We start from the raw sequence: 16,661 nt of genomic DNA on the forward strand, positions 1-16,661 counted from the left end.
TCACAGAGATTAGAGCTTTAATAAGATCTCTTGCAAACTGGGAATCCTCTTTTATCTCTCTTAAGTACACATGCTACCCTATTGAGAGAGAGCTTTTGTCCTTGACAAAAATCATACAGTTCACTACCAATGTCTAATAAGCTCCTCAAAAAAGATCTACCATTACTTGTGACTGTTTTTCCAATTTCAATTCAAAACATGAACTGGACCATCTGCCTAGAGCCTGACAATTTATATGCCATTTGGGCATCTGCTAGCAAATATCCAATAAACCCAGCACTACCCCAGGTACAGAGCAGACAGGGGAACTTCCTTTTTGGTTGTAACAGTGCCCGTGTCAGAGCAGCAGGGAGAGAAGTGTCAAGATGGCCACTCTCTGGATGGGGGCAACAGGCACTGACCCAAGAGAGGCCAAGTAACAGGCTAGTCAACAGCTCCTAAGGCCAGGCTCTGCCCAGAAAGGACAAGAGCAGCTACTCAAGTCAGTCAGACAGGTTTCCTCTGGAATTTGGACTAGAGATATACAGAGGATGGGCCTAAGGGAGGAGGAACAGGGAGAAGTTCCACTGACAGGCAGAGCTGCTTTGAGAAACAGGCAGAGAGCAGCCTGGCCCCAGCACCGGGCCCATTCCAGCCCATGGTTCCCTGACCACACACTATCTCTTCCAAGGCGGCCAGGGGGAGTCTCTGTGTGTTGGGAGCCGCGTTAGGCATTACTGACAAAATGAAGGCACGGCCCCAGCCCCCTCTCCTCATTCCGCAGGCACGGACCTGGGATGAAGGAGTTAGCTCTTGTGATTCTGACTTTTTTTTTCCTTTCTTTGGTTGAGTTGGCTGGAAAGAATATTAAGGTGCTTAATGTTCTTGAGAGAAGCATAGAACGCACAAAGCCTTCTGCAGTTGTGCCCAGAAAATAATCTATAAAGTAACCGTTGACATTTGTTCAAGGATTTTTGCAAAGAATGTCCCAGGATGAGCATGTAGGCCACAGCTTGAGGCCATGGGAAAGATTGTTATCTGAGACCTCTTTGTGAGGGAAATGTTTATGGCAAAAGAAGTTTGCTGAGTTTAGGGTTTAAGAATAATTAAGCATAGTTAGAAGCCTAGAGCTTAGGATACCAGGGACAAGCAGGATCTTAAAAGATAAGAAATAAACTGAGGCATGTGGTAGGCAGCCCAGACATCAGCATGCGTTACAATGTGATCACAAGAAAACACAACTCTGAGAGAATCGCTGAAGCAGGAACTGTTTGAAGGGCAACAATGAGATAACAATCTGGGTGAGGGGGAACTGAAAATGTCGAACCTCTGACCTAATGCTTTTGAAGAAGTATAAAAGAGAACCTAATGCTTGAAATAAACATGTAGTCCCGTACCTCGAGTCAGAGGCTACACCATTTCCCGCCGACACCGCTCATCCCTTCAGGCTGATCCCCCAGCTGCTGGAGCGGGACTCCGGCAAGCTCTGGAATTTGGACGAGAGATATACAGAGGATGGGCCTAAGGGAGGAGGATCAGGGAGAAGTTCCACTGACAGGCAGAGCTGCTTTGAGAAACAGGCAGAGAGCAACCTGGCCCCAGCACCGGGCCCATTCCAGCCCATGGTTCCCTGACCACACACTGTCTCTTCCAACGTGGCCAGGGGGAGTCTCTGTGTTTCCAAAGAACATGACACGAGACTGGCCACTTAGCAGGAAACGGGGCTCCAAATCCCAAAATACATGAGAGTGATACTTGGTACTCCAAGGACAGGAGAGGAAGTTTCGTTAATACTTAGTCTACAGAGCCTAGCACAAAGTAAGCTCTCAGTGTACGCTCAGTGACCGAACAAAGATTGGAAGCAGAAATAACAAAACTGTGAGGTAGATACCTGACATTCATGTTCATTTCCTCAGGGTGTGTGACACTAAGCTAATTAGCATGCACCAAAAGCCTGCCTAGAGTTTGAAGCGATACTAAGTGTTTCCCTCTTTCTAGTGGATTAGAATACTATCTAAGCAGAATAATAAAAATAAAGCACCCCTCAAAATTAAAACTAGAATCATCATATGATTCATCAATTTCACTTATGGGGATATACATAAAAGAATGAAAAGCAGAGACTAGAGGACTTACTGTATAGCACAGGGAACTAAATATTTCATAATAATCTACACGGGGAAAAGTCTAAAAAGAACACAGACACATGTATGTATTTATATATATCATATTTATATAATATACATACAACTGAATATGCTGTACACTTGAAACAACATTGTAAAATCAACTATACTTAAATATTTAAAAATTAAAAAAGCAGATATTTGTACATCAATGTTCATAGCAGCATTATTCACAACGGCCAAAAGGTGGAAGCAAAGCATGTATCCATCAACATATAAATAGGTAAACAAAATATGCATACAAACAGAGTATTCGTTATTTTTACAAAGTAAATTCTGACACATTTTGCAACAAGATGGACCTTGAGGATGTTACACTAAATAAAATAACCTGGTCATAAAAGGACAAATACTGTTTGTATCCACTTATAGGAGGTACTTAAGAGCAGTCAAACACTCACAGACAGAAAGTAGAATGATGGTTGTCAGGGGCTGAGAGGAGGGTGGAATTGGCGAGTTACCATTCACTGGATTTAGAGTTTCAGTTTTGCAAGATTAAAAAGGTTCTGCAGATGATCACAGTGACTATAGCACAATAATGAGAATGCCTTTAATGCCACTGAACTGTACACTTAAAAATGGTTAAAACGATAAATTTTGTTACGCGTATTTTATCACAACTAAAAAGGACTAAAAAAAAAAAAGAAAGCACCTTATTAGTCGCAATAAGCTAGAAAGCCCAACCCCTTAAGCTACTCATGTCATCTTACAACTTCAAAACATTCCTCCAGGCCATCCATTAACTAACATTACCAAATGCATCAAAGGCAAGCTGCAATAATTTAAAGATCAGAAACTGAGGCATTCTACAATTAAAAATATAAGTCAAAAGGAAGACAGGAGACAAGAATCAATAGTCACAGTGCAAGAACCTAAGGGATCCTGCTTGCTGTTGAAGAATTAAAAGAAATAAAAAGGGCAGAAATATAGGATAAGAGAAGACATAACTACAATTACCACAGGAAAACATTGGAAAATAAAGAACAGTTCTCTTTGATTGTAAAAATTCAGTGCTATACAGTTTTAAACCATTAAATATGAAACTAGTTAAACCTAAATAAAAATCCAACTCAAGTTCAACCTAGTTCAAGTGCCAACTGGCCAAAGTGCATTAAAGGAAAGAGCTTAAATATTCCTTCTGACAACCAAGTCACTAGCTTTGGTTTGCTTCTTTTATACCCAAGGAAACCAAAACCTTCTCGTGCAGATCACCAGGTCTTTCTTAAATGCCATAATTTATACTACGCCATTTGACAAGGTATCTATCACAACCTTCTGACCCCAGATAGTAGTTAATCAATCTCTAGAACAACAGGAAATAAAACCTTCCTGGAAAATCTTGTGCAATGACTTGTTTGATGCTTTGTTTCTCCCACTGGACCTGTGCTATCTACACATGACAGCCACTGGCCAATGTACTGCATTCGAGGTAAGTTCCATGAAGGCAGGAAATTTCTGATCTTTTTACCAGTGTGTATCTCCCACAGGAACTACCAAACAGGAGGCATTCGATAACATGTGAAATAAATATTCAACAGCTAACGCAGCAGATGGAGAGGACTGAGGAGAACTCAGTCTTGGAATAGCGTATACAAGTGGAGGGGGTTCATGGGGACTAGACTCCCAGAGATTTAGGGTCAGATTTAGAAAAGCCAAAAGAAAACAAATGAAATTCCCAAAAGAAGTAGCCAAGAATTTAAATTCCCAAAAAGTGGACCTTGCTACCCAAAGTGTGGTCGACCCATGGGCCAACAGCACCTAGGAGCTTGTTAGAAATGAAGAATCTCAGTCCCTAACCCAGTCCAACTAAATTAGAATCTGCATTTTAAGAAGCAATTCTAATGCACATTAAAGTATGAGAAGCACCAGTCTATTTTTCTCTTTCCAGACTTAGCAAGTATTCTTCACTCAGCAAGTTTGGAAAAAAAACACTGCATACAACTACATGCAAATCGACAATAACTTTCATAAAAATTTCAATTAAAAGAACAATTGTAACAAACTTTGAAATCACACAGTAAGCTTTTCTGTATCCCTTCCCTATCACCTCTACCCCTGCTACATCCCCATACTATAAGAAAATGTCAGACACACACAGCATCTGTGGGCTCCACATACAAACATATATACACACACACACTCACAACAAAACATTACAAATACGTATTACGAACTAGGGCACCTAACACAAGGGACCCCAGAAGAATATATCTACTTTCACTAAGAATTTTATGCTCTATTTTAGTAATAATTTTTAAGTGGCAGGATTAAATGCTACATTGCTATAATAATACAAAAGTTCTGGTTATGAGAAAACTATCCTGATTATTCAATAAATCTACTTGAAACAAAATCATTTTACATGGAATCTGGGTCTCACATTTTTCAGGGGTGTGTTGATACTGTTCTTGTTCTTAATGAATTACAACTATTCAAACTAAAATCCAATCCACTAAATGTTGTATCAATATAATCTAGACATAAAATTCAAGTTGTTTCTGATACTTTATCTGGAAGAAGGAAATTTTTTTTACCCCTTTACCCTTGTCTTGGGAAACTAAGCTGACTAGAAATGTAAGAACTTTCTAGGTATTTAGGATTATGATTACTTACATTTGTCCCTTAAAAATTTTAGGTACTTCCCTAATCTTCTACCATGACCTTTTTTATACCTTCATATATAATAAAAAAAAATTTTTTTTTGAAGATTTTTCTGTAAAAAATAACAGGGATTAAAAAATGCTCTCAAAGTCTTCTTGGACTTTACTATGAAAATACAATTAGACTGAAACTTACAAATTTCCCTCATATTAAGCTGCATTTGAACAGGTTAAAAAGTATAGTGGAAAAGAAAACAAAATAAAATCTCAAGGGAAAAAGCCTGAGTTAGGTTTACTGGCCTGGTCTATAGGGAGTTTTCCATTCCTGCACTACAGCATTCAGTGGGTTGTATCTATTATCACTTTTGGTGACTACTGAAGGATTTTTCCCCAGCTAAAGCTTTCTGGCTCCCTCGAGTGCTGCAGACACTTGAGTATAGCAGACACACCCTAAGGTGACCCCCAGTAATCAGATACATCCATATACTAGCCTCTTCCCTAGAGTTTGGACAGACTCGGAGACTTCATTCTAGTCTACAAAATCTGGCAAAAGGGACGGGATGTCACTCCCATGATTACACAGTATAATTAAAAACCCCAGCTCAGTCGGCTCCAGTGAGATTCTCCTGCTGGCTTTGAAGAAACAAGCTGCCGTGTTTCGAAAGGATCTATGAGAGGGCCACATGGGAGGTCCCAGCAATCGAGATAGGTGCCTGCTGACAGCCAGAAAAAAAAAAAAAAAAAAAAAAAATGGAGAGCTCAGTCTACTACCTCAAGGAACTGAATTACTGTCAAAAACCACACAGCACAGAAGAGAAGTCCAAGCTCTACAAAGCACAGCTCTTCCAACAGCCTGACTGCAGCCCATGAGATCCTGAGCAGAGAACCAACCCAGTGAAACCATGCCCAAGTTCCTGACTCAAGAAAACTGTGAGGTTAAAGAAATAAAAGGTCTGTTGTTCTAAGCTGTTGAATTTGTGATACAATAATTTGTTACTCAGAAATAGAAAACCTCGGTATTGGTTACTTGAGTATCGGCAGACACTCATTTAACTAAGAACTGATTATTAGGATGAAGGCTAATTCCTGGAATTGTACTGTCTTATCTTTCCAATATGGAAATACATTATCAAACTTTAACAGTCCCTATAATCTCATATGGCCATTCACATTTTGGTTTGTGGAATTCTAATGCATTTTTTGTGGATTTCCAAGTTTTCTATCACGTTCTTATTCCCTTCTTTCCCTGAGTTGCACTTTTACCCTTTAAATGTCGATGCCACAGGTTGAATCCCTATTCTGGCAAGCCACCCAGATGCCAAATAGTTGCTACTGCCTACATTCCAACAACCTGAGAAAGGGCAGTAAGTGGAGCAGACCTCATCTCCAAGTTCTAGCTAAGAGAAAAGGACAGAATAGAGAGAGCAAGAAGAATAGGCTTTTCACTGTTAATTTCTCCACCAGCCCTCTCCAAAACTGTCAGATTGTTAAAATGAACCAATAATGGACAGTGGTCGAGAAAGGTACTATTTTCCACTTACGAAAAAACAAAGGCAAATTTACAGAAATTAGTTAAGAAGCAGACCTACTGCAACCAAGTAGAAATTAGGTATTATTCAGCACAAAATGTGCTAAGAAGTGAGCGAAATCTGTCATCAATGCCAGTCATTTATCAAAGGATACCCCACGCCAGATTTGCCATGCTCACGATCCCTCTTAGGCCCCCAAGCCACATTCAAATCATTACTTTGATTTCCCAGATATTTCAAACTCAGGAAAGAGGCGGTCCAGAGGCCTGACACAGGTATTCCAATCGCTGGAAAAGATGGTGTCTCATGGTAAATTAAATTAGCAGTCTAATTTACAGTGCTTCCAACGTGACTACCAACTAGACTCAATAAGGAGTAACTCCTGGAACAGCAGACTCATTCCCAGATTGTCACTGAGGGAAGCAAAGGACCACAAGAGACCCGGTTCACAGCCCTACTACTAACATAGCAACTCTGAAACAGCTTTAAAAACTGCAACAAGGCATCTCCAAATCCTGTGTGAACACAGAGAAAATGAGCATATAAAAATAACTTCTCTTCTTAAAATGTCTGTAAAAATAGTACAATATCCATCATTGAATGAATCACTGTGTTCACTGAAATTAAGACACTGATTGTAAAACGCAACATTACTTTATAGAAGTATATGGGAAAAACTCAATTTTGTCACATTAAATGATCACTGATTTTAACACATACTTTGATTTCAGAGATGTTAAAAATGTGAAAAAAAGGTGCATCTCAGAATCAATGACATACAGTGCTAAAAATGTATTCCTCAGAATTATTCAAATAGCGTAATACTGAGTCTCTTAAATTGACGTTATTCTTAATCAGTAGCACATTCTTAAAGCTATTTATTTTTTTTTCACTTCTGATTTGAAATGACGAATGTAGTGGCACTTATGTTCATTTCTGACAGACATCTTGCACAAACTGTTAAAATGAGGGATTCCCATTTGAAAGTCATCTCACTTTCATTAGAGACCCAGACCAGGAGATGAGATAAACAAGGCCTACGTAAGTCAGATGACTGAGTACAGGGCCAGACTAGGAAGCAGCATTGGAGGTTTGAAGCCAGGTCTCTAGGACCTGTTCTCTGCTCTCTTCATAAAAATCTGAAAACATCAGTAATTACCATTTTTAATCCAACACTACAGAGTAAAACAATTAATAGAAATCTCTGTCCATTTTCAAAGATGTCTCTTTATGAAATGATTCTCAACTTCCCTGGCAGAATACTGATGACGGAGAATTTGTTTGGCTAACCGATTCAACTACTGAATGGTTCTGCTTTATCTGAATGGCACACCCAACTTCTCAAAAACAAATGCCTTCTCTGCATGCTCTGAGGAAGGGTGAAAGCCATAAAATATTACCTAATCAGTCAAATGCCACCAAACACTAGCCTTACAACAGGATCCTGCTGTATGAGATCACTGGTTCTTCACGAAAGGCTCTGGGCATTACAGAACATTTCAAAACTTTTTAGCATTTGCTATACTCAGAGCTAGAAATTGTGATCCTCAAAGCTTGTTGCAAATATGTTATGCTTTGCTCTGACTGGCGAACTGGTGACTATTTGAGGAGTCAGCAAATAATCCATCCTCTCAACACATTAGTCCCTTTTGTCCTGGTTTCTTGCAAGGTAATTCACAGGGGAGTTGCCAGTATTAACTGGAGAGGATTCAAACATTAACACATTTGAGTAGGAATGGTTAGGAACTTCAGCTGTAGGCTCCATCAAAATATTTCTAGATGTCTCTATTACAGAATTCCTCATTGTATCATTCATTTCAATCACTTCAAAGTCCATTTCGTTCCATTTTTCTGCATCATCTTCTTCATTCTCTTCCTCATAGTCATTGAGCCCAGAGGTAGAAAGCAGAGCTTTCTGGTCCTCACTTTTCCTGTGTTCTTTTCGCTGACGATCAAGTGGCAAGGTGGCTAATTTGTACAGCACAGGAAATAAAACAGCAGTGGCTACTGATGACCCCAAAGAGGTGTACAAAACTACAGGCAAATCAGGGTATTTGCCTTGAAGAATTCCAATTACTGCAGGAATAGCCATTTCTCCCAGGGCGGCACCGACTACAAAAAATGCTGCAGCTTTCCCATGGATGGTCGTGTACTGCTCAATCCAAGATACTCCACTGGGGAACGTGGTTGCCATTGAGGCCCCATACACTGAAGTTGCTATCCAGAGACAAACTGGGCTCTTGTTGAAAAGGACCAGAAATAAAGATGAAGTCAGGCTGCCAATGTTGCTCAACACAATCATGGTTCCAGGTTGTAAACATGTAGCAAAAAAGATTGCCATGCCCCGGCAGGCTGCAAAGGTCCCCCAGAAGATGGAGTTCAACCCGGCTGCTTCACTTTCTTTCATGCCAGCATGGGTGGTTGCAAATGAGAAAACGTAAGAGCCATATGTTACCTCAGCTCCAACATAAAAAAAGAAGAACAGGAAAAGGAGACAGAGAAGGGTATTGTGGTATTTGGCTCTTCGAAACCTCTGAGCAGATGCTCTTGCTTTTTCTTGCTTTGAGCTTTTCTTTAAAAACAGAGCGAAAAAAAAGAGAGCAACTACAAAAATATAAGCACCGATAACAGCGTAAGCCCACAGTAAATTCATATCGTCAGGTATTCCAAATAGAGTTTCTGAGTCAGCTTCAGGTGACTGGTTGAAGGCAGATTGGTTAAAGTCAGCCTCTGTGTGGTTTTCAGCAGACACCGTCGTGCCCAATGCCAATTTAGCCAGCAGTGGAGCCAAAAAGGCACCTAGGGCAAAACTGAAGTGTAAGGCCTGCATGTGCGGGGCTCCTTTGTCCCCCCAAATGGCCAAGATTAGGACGTTACCACCTATCAATGAAAGATGGAGAATGATTTAATTATAGTAACTTGACAAAAAACAAAACAGTTCATTACTATCAGAAAGAAATATTCTACATGGCACAAGGATTATAATATTCTAAGTTATCAACTATGGCAACTAAGTCAATTCTACGATTAGTCCTATGACTAAGTCAACTCTAACTCACCAACACTACCAAGAAACTCTGAGCACTAGAAACTCGCACACTCACAAATGGAATTCTGTAGTCTAGTAAAGCCTATCTCCTAGAGCTAAGTACATTAGCCCAAGGCTTTTTACAATGCAGTTCCAATACCAGCTTTGAATACTTTGGCCACCTGATGTGAACAGCCAGCTCATCAGAAAAGACTCTGATGCTGGGGAAGTCTGAAGGCAAAAGGAGAAAAGTGCGGCAGAGGATGAGAGGGTTAGATAGCATCACCAACTCAACGGACATGAATTTGAGCAAACTCCGGGAGATAGTGGAGGGCAGAGGAGCCTGGTGTGCTGCAATCCATGGTGTCACAAAGAGGTGGACACAACTTAGAAACTGAACAACAATAATACCAGGCACAGGAGGGGTGGGGGTAGGGAAGGATATTTTTATTTACTTACTTCTAAATATTTTAAATATATATTACCATCAGATAGTAGCCAAATAACCAAATTTTTCTATACTGGAAATCAGTAGTCACTTGGGGAAAAATTATTTATGTATACAGCAGACGCAAAACCCATATTCAGAAGCCTGCCCACGACAGGATTCTGCCCGTTACAAGAGCAAGTAACAAGGATGCCTTCTAACGCCTGTGGTCGCACTGTCTAGGCGTCTGCAGGGAGAAGACGAGAAGCACAGGTGTAATATTTTTTTTTCTTTCTTTTTAATAGATTTGCACATAAACATACAATTCTATCCTGTAATTTCACAACCAAATTAAGCCCAAAGTAAAAAATATTTCTCCAACCTATCAAATACCAAGGAAGAGGCGGAGAAAGTTGGCTTTAGGGATGAACGAATGTCACATACATTATTCAGGACATTTTAAAAAATAAAGACACACGAGGGCAGCAACTTTTGAGAGAAAAGGGAAATAATACACAACACAGGTTTCTTAGTTTGAAAGGCAGAGTGCATTTTAAGTTGGGAGAGCTGCTTCTATGTTTCCTCAGCCATATAATGGTTCCAAACCTGGTTTCATCTATTTATTCATCAATTCTTGCCACATTACAATGATAAAGACCTAGGCTGACTGAAAGCCTGCTCATCTGCACTGTAATCACCCACACTGGGGCCCCTCTCCTCTTTGGATACTGTAAATCAACAAACTCTCAAAGAACAAAACCCTCTGAATTCACTACGGGCACTCTACCTAGCAAGAAGGGTGGTACTGACTGGGAGACCCCATGAAAAACACAGTAGGTCAGTGTCATTTTAGGGGACAGTGCAAGTGACAATTTAATACCATCTGCTCTTTTTCTAGGGCTTCCCTGGCGGTGCAGAGGTTAAACATCTGCCTGCAATGTGGGAGACCTGGGTTCGATCCCTGGGTCGGAAAGATCCCCTGGAGAAGGAAATGGCAACCCACTGGAGAATCCCATTTTTCTAGTAGAAAGATGCTACTCCCAGAGATGATAATGAAGGGCTCACTAACCTGTATCCAGAATGCCAATTGAAACACCGAAGGTAGACATCATGACGATCAGTAACACTGCGGTCTTACAAAATGGAACAAGATAAAGACCAACTGTAGTAGCGAACATTGACACCCCTGAGAAGAAAGGTCAAAGTCAGCTATGAAAAACACTATTTATGGCAAAGGGTCATAGATGAAGTCAACATCATAAAAACTCTCAAAAATGCAAAACAGGTCAAATTAAAGTTGAGTAATGAATAGAGGAAAGGTTCCGCTTCTATGAAGTTATTTCATTTAAAAGCTTCTATCATCTTTATGAACTATAAAGTTTAAGCTAGTCTAATATAAATACACTTCTAGTACTGCTAATAATCAAAACATAAATTATACCACAAGGCAAAATTTTATAGCCAGATAGCTCAAAAATTATTTATTTTTTAACAACCTAAAGAGATTTTTAGATAAAGGTAAATAATTAAATGCAATTACTATAGTAGTTTGTAGTAGAAATGTATTAAACAGTGGCACTAGTGGTAAAGAATCTGCCTGCCAATGCAGGAGACACAAGAGACACAGGTTCAATCCATGGATCAGGAAGATTCCCTGGAGTAGGAAATGGCACCCCACTCCAGTATTCTTGCCAAGAAAATTCCATGGAGAGAGGAGCCTAGCAGGCTACAATCCATGGCAAGCACATAGAGGCAGACATAACTCATCAACTGAGCATGCAGCATAAACAGATTTGTTTGAAGACTAGGGAGGGAAATGTAAGAAATACATTCTTTCAACCAACTATGGAGATCAGAGGGATTATTTACTCATTCGTCAACAAGAGTAATTATCTCCTTATTTCCAAAGCAGTTTTGCCACATTCACCCAGATTTTCTCTAAACATGTCAATTTATCCCCAAAAGAGTAAGTTAAAAGCTTTGCTATCTATTTTGAGTGAGGTGGAGAGGCTTGAGTTGATCATTCACAAGCAGCAGCTGGGACAAAAATTTAGCATTCATCATTTCACCCACAATCCCCTCCCACCTTTGTTCTCAGCCCAGTGTCTAGTCTGGGCAGGTCTGAGGAGTTTATTCTCATCTATGGCCCCAGAAGATCTGCCCTAAACAATGACAAACAAGAGCTCTTTAAACAACTGGCATGTGATCCAGCAGTGGTATCTAGACCGCAGTGAAGGTCAGGAGGGCTAAGGATCGCTAACACACTAGTACTCATCTAAACTTCCAGAGGCATCCAGCCCAGATTCCAAGCAACTGCCAAGATGAGAGCGGGCAGCAGAGGAACCTGGCTTTCAGTGAGGATGTCTAAACACTACTTTTAAGCTGTCAACCATTCTGCAAGCCAGTATGTTTCATATTTTAAAGCAAACTGTAAATTCCTTGAAAGTCTCAAAGAAGCTGAAACTGTCGTTTACTCACCCAAAAGGAGAAAATGATTCATACTGTCGAAAAGAACTCCACCAATCACAGAGCCACCCAGGTATCCAAAGGCACGGCCCACAAAAATCAGAGAAAGACTGCTGATGTTGCGGTTCACATTCGTTGCCAAGTCTTGAAACGTGGGTCCCAGTATAGCAACACTCATTCCCTAAAATTCAAAAAGACAGAAGTTTTTATTTACAATCAATAAAATAATGTCTATGTATGTGGTAGCTTTTTTCACTATTAAAAAGGGAGGAGGGGACTTCAACAGACGGTATGAGGTTAAGTCCCACAGTTAAATTCATAATGAACCTACTAATAGTACTACTAGAGCTACAGACTATTTCTGGTGTGTCAAATCCTATGGTTTTTCTCATCCTGACAACTCTCAAATTGAACTTTAAAAAAATTAAGTCTTTTAGCTTTTTGGTGCAATTCGGCTTCCTTTTTGAACAATACCAGAAAAGACTACAGTATTTCTATTGACAGTAAAATGTAACATTAAAAAACGTCTTTGAAAGTTTTAAGTAGTCTGAAACACATTGCATGCACAAATAACACAAGAATTGTGACACTAAAAATTTAAGTTTTCAAGCCATCAAAACAGTATCCCATTTTTGATGCTGGTAAAACAGCAGAACTGCTGGATGTACATAGGGTCATTCTTTAAAATTATACGTATAAAACATGAAGAGAGAAACAATTTGAACGTTTCCCAATCTAAACTTTTCTTCAAAGAAAACCAGCCTCAGGGGTACCGTCTGTAAGGCTTTCTTAGACAATATTACATACACCTGCATGCACCGGATTTAAAAACGAAATTTTATTCAAAGACTTGCAATTTTAGCAAAAATTAGGGGCTGCATTTGGCTTTCACAGGAAATTCCTTGGACACTTAAAAAAATGTTTCCAATCGGTCTACATTTCAAGAATAAGGGCTTCTAATTGCACGACTCTGCCCTAAACGCTTGGATGTAGCCCCTCCCAGGACGCGGGCACAGGCACAGAGTTAGCGACTAATACATGAACGGAAGGCAGTGCCCCCGCTGTAACCAAATTAGTCCCACCTGCAACGCATTTAACAGGACGAGGAACGGCGTTTGCATTGACTTTTCTTCGAATACAAATACTCTAAGAATTAACTGTACCTCAGGGAAAGATAGTAAGTGGCCAGAAGTGACAGCTCAGAGAACTCACCCTCCCAACTCCCCAAGACCCCAATATTTAAGACAAGCTACTAAGGGAAGTTTTCTGGAATAAAGTAACCGCCTTATTCCAGAAAACGACGGCCAAGACGTTTGGCAAAAGGCTAAACTAGCCTTGCACTTTGTTCTGGGAAAAACATTCAAGGATCAGAAAATTTGTTTTACGTAAGATTATAGGCAGACTAGGAAACATTCCTGGCTCAACCACTTAACCGGCTGTGTGGTCCGAAAAAGTCACTCTTCCTGTCTGGGTCTATTTTCCCATATGCAAGAATAAGGGGTCAATTCAGTCAAACGAAGACAAGAACCCAGTAAAGCAGCTTTGTGCAATAATTTGGGCGTTGGGTGAGCGGCTATAGACCTGGCGACTCCTCTTGCATTCTCCTGACCCCACAGAGGAGAGGTAGAAAGGTTTGCTGGAACTGGATGACATTATATATTACGAAAATCTATTTTACACTTGACAATATTTCTCGAAAAATCGCAATTGTGCCCATTTTACAGACTGCAAAACTGAGGCTCAGGCAGATGGATGAGCCCAAGGTCACGGAGTCTGCAAGCGGCGGAGACAAGAGCACAGAAGGCCGCGTTCTCTGCAGAACGTCTGCCCTCGTCTCGGTTTGGGAGGGTTCCAGCCCCGGCTCTCACCAGCCCCAGGAAGGCGGCACACAGGAGGACGGTGATGAACCAGCGCAGCATGCTGTCTGCCCGGCCGCTCCGCCGGGAACCCACCACTGCCTCCGGCTCATTGTCCGCCGGGGCCTCGGCCTGGAGAAGCCGCTGCCCGGCAGCCGGGGCCCCGGCCCCACAGGGTTCCAGTTCCAGCTCCATCGTGGCGGCTCCCGAGCAGCGGTCTCGCTACCGCTCGGCTTCTCAGCGGAGCCTCGGGAACTCGGCACCCTGCCCCGGCCTCGTGCCTCCAGAGCCTGCGGTCCCGGCTGGCGCCACCTCCCCGGGGGTGGCCCTAGTCCGCGCGGAGGAGTCGAACTTCGAGACGCGCCGGCCGCCGCAGGCTGCGGCCGCGCGCCCTCCCTCACGCAGGGCGCCTGCGCAGATCACATGGCGGAAATGTGGCCTCTCGCCAACCGCGGCCTCTCCCCAAACCGGAAGTTGATGTGGTTGCCCAGGAGACCCGACGTCTCTCTCAGGCCTCCGCATCACACTTAGCTGAGCCCACAGAGGCCCTGCAGGCGGGCGCCCCGTGGCGGAGCGAGCTGAAGCTGCAGCTTGGGACGAGTTAGGAGGTAAGATGCAGCCGAGCCGTCACGAGGAATTGCTGGCCGAGAAACGCAAGGTATGGCTTCGCGCCCGCTCCCTGGGTCTCCTCGTGGGGCGGGCGGGTGGGGCCAAGGGAACCCCCAAGATCTCTCTCTTATGCAAGTTTACAAAAGTTCTGCCCTAGTTCCTTTGAGTTCTGTCGTTCACCTGTCACTCTACATTTGTTGAGCCAGTATGTAAACTTCACGTGTATGATCTCAATTGATCCTCTTAACAACACTCTAAATTCCATATTATCCTGGTTTTACAGATAGGAGGGTGGAGTCATAGTAACAACTTGCCCAAGGTCAGTGAGCGAATCAGTGGCTGTTCATAAACAGTGTAATACTAGCTCAAAAAAGAAATCTGGAGCCAAAGCTGCGGTTTCCAGCACACTCTCGCCCCAATCTCTACAAATATTTCCACTGTTGTAAGGAAGTGGAGCAGGGCATCGATTTGCAGAATCCCCGAATTAAGACGCAGGTTCCATCCCTGGGCTGAGTAGATCCCCTGGAGTAGGAATTGGCAACCCACTCCAGTATTCTTGCCTGGAAAGTTCCATGGACAGAGAAGCCTGGCCGGCTGCACCCCTTGGGGTCGCAGGGAGTCGGAGACGACTGAGCATTAAGCACTGAACTGGATAAGATTATACCAGCGGAAAAGGAAAAACTTTATATTCTGTATCCCACTTTAGTTTTTTGTCTCCTTTTGCTCCTTGACCAGACAGACCAAAAGTGTATTTCTCTTTGTTGTCTATCTGGAGTATTCTTTTCCACCTAATTAATCCTTAGCTCATCCACGGTAGGCTCCCAATTATACCACACCTGAGTGTCATCATTTCCCTTGCAGCCCAGCTTCATTGATTTGGTCATTAAGTACTTTCCCCATGTACATCAGAAAGTACAGGTGCTATGACTTAAGAGAACCCATTTTAGATTTCAGAGTCAGGGAATATGTCTCTAAGTTTCATGGGGTTGAAACAAAAGGCATATATATATATATTAAAAAGAATAAGATATGATATGGGAGAGGTAGATTAGGTCCAAATTGGTAAGGGCAAATCCAGATTGCCTCCATTTCTTTCTCTTCTCCTTCTGAGACTCTTAATGACTTATACATTAAACCTTTTGATACAGTCACAAAGGTCCTTGCTGCTCATGTTCCTTTTTTTTTCCTAGCCATTGTTTCCACCTCGGCTCTTGAGTTTTGGAGAAGGCAATGGCAACCCACTCCAGTACTCTTGCCTGGAAACTCCCATGGATGGAGGAGCCTGGTGGGCTGCAGTCCATGGGGTCACTAAGGGTTGGACAGGACTGAGCGACTTCACTTTCCCTTTCATGCATTGGAGAAGGAAATGACAGCCCACTCCAGTGTTCTTGCATGGAGAATCCCAGGGACAGGGGAGCGTGGTGGGCTGCCATCTATGGGGTCGCACAGAGTCGGACACAACTGAAGCAACTTAGCAGCAGCACCTCTTGAGTTTAGATAAGCACTGTTGATTTCTTTATCTTCAAGTATGTTGCACCCATCCAGTGAATTTATTTCAGTTATTGTACTTTTCAGTTCAAAATTTCCACCTGGTTCTTTTTCATAGTTTCTTTTTCTCTGCTAAAGATGCCTATCTTTACATTCATCTTTACCTCCTGGAGCATATAATAGCTGCTTTAGAGTGTTTGAAAATTCTAGCAACTGTGTTATCTCAGAGTTTGTGTCTATTGCTTGTCATTTTCCCCTTGGAATTTGGTCACGTTTTCCTAGATTTTTTGTATGACAGGTAATTTTGTATTGTATCCTGGACATATGTCAGTTACACTGTGCAGACTCTGGGTCCTGTTAAAATCCTCTGGAGAATGTTTCTTTAAGCAGGCCATCAACCTGGTTAAGTTCAGGCTGCAAGTTTCCTATAGCCTTCTGTGGGTGACGATGCCAATCTCAGTTCAGTTGTCAAAGTCCGTGCTGTGCTGCTCTG

General features: G+C 41.9%; 1 protein-coding gene across 1 annotated transcript; it reads right to left on the reverse strand.

The window, feature by feature from the left end:
- Positions 1-2,190: 2,190 nt before the first annotated feature.
- Positions 2,191-14,487, reverse strand: MFSD4B (major facilitator superfamily domain containing 4B). Its single transcript, XM_004011484.6, is given in 5 exon segments — positions 2,191-7,962; positions 7,964-9,174; positions 10,819-10,935; positions 12,228-12,396; positions 14,084-14,487. Coding segments are annotated over 5 exon segments (1,737 nt in total). The 5' UTR covers positions 14,267-14,487; the 3' UTR covers positions 2,191-7,905.
- Positions 14,488-16,661: the final 2,174 nt, after the last annotated feature.

This window comes from Ovis aries, chromosome 8 (assembly GCF_016772045.2).
Source record: "Ovis aries strain OAR_USU_Benz2616 breed Rambouillet chromosome 8, ARS-UI_Ramb_v3.0, whole genome shotgun sequence".
Lineage (NCBI taxonomy): Eukaryota > Metazoa > Chordata > Mammalia > Artiodactyla > Bovidae > Ovis > Ovis aries.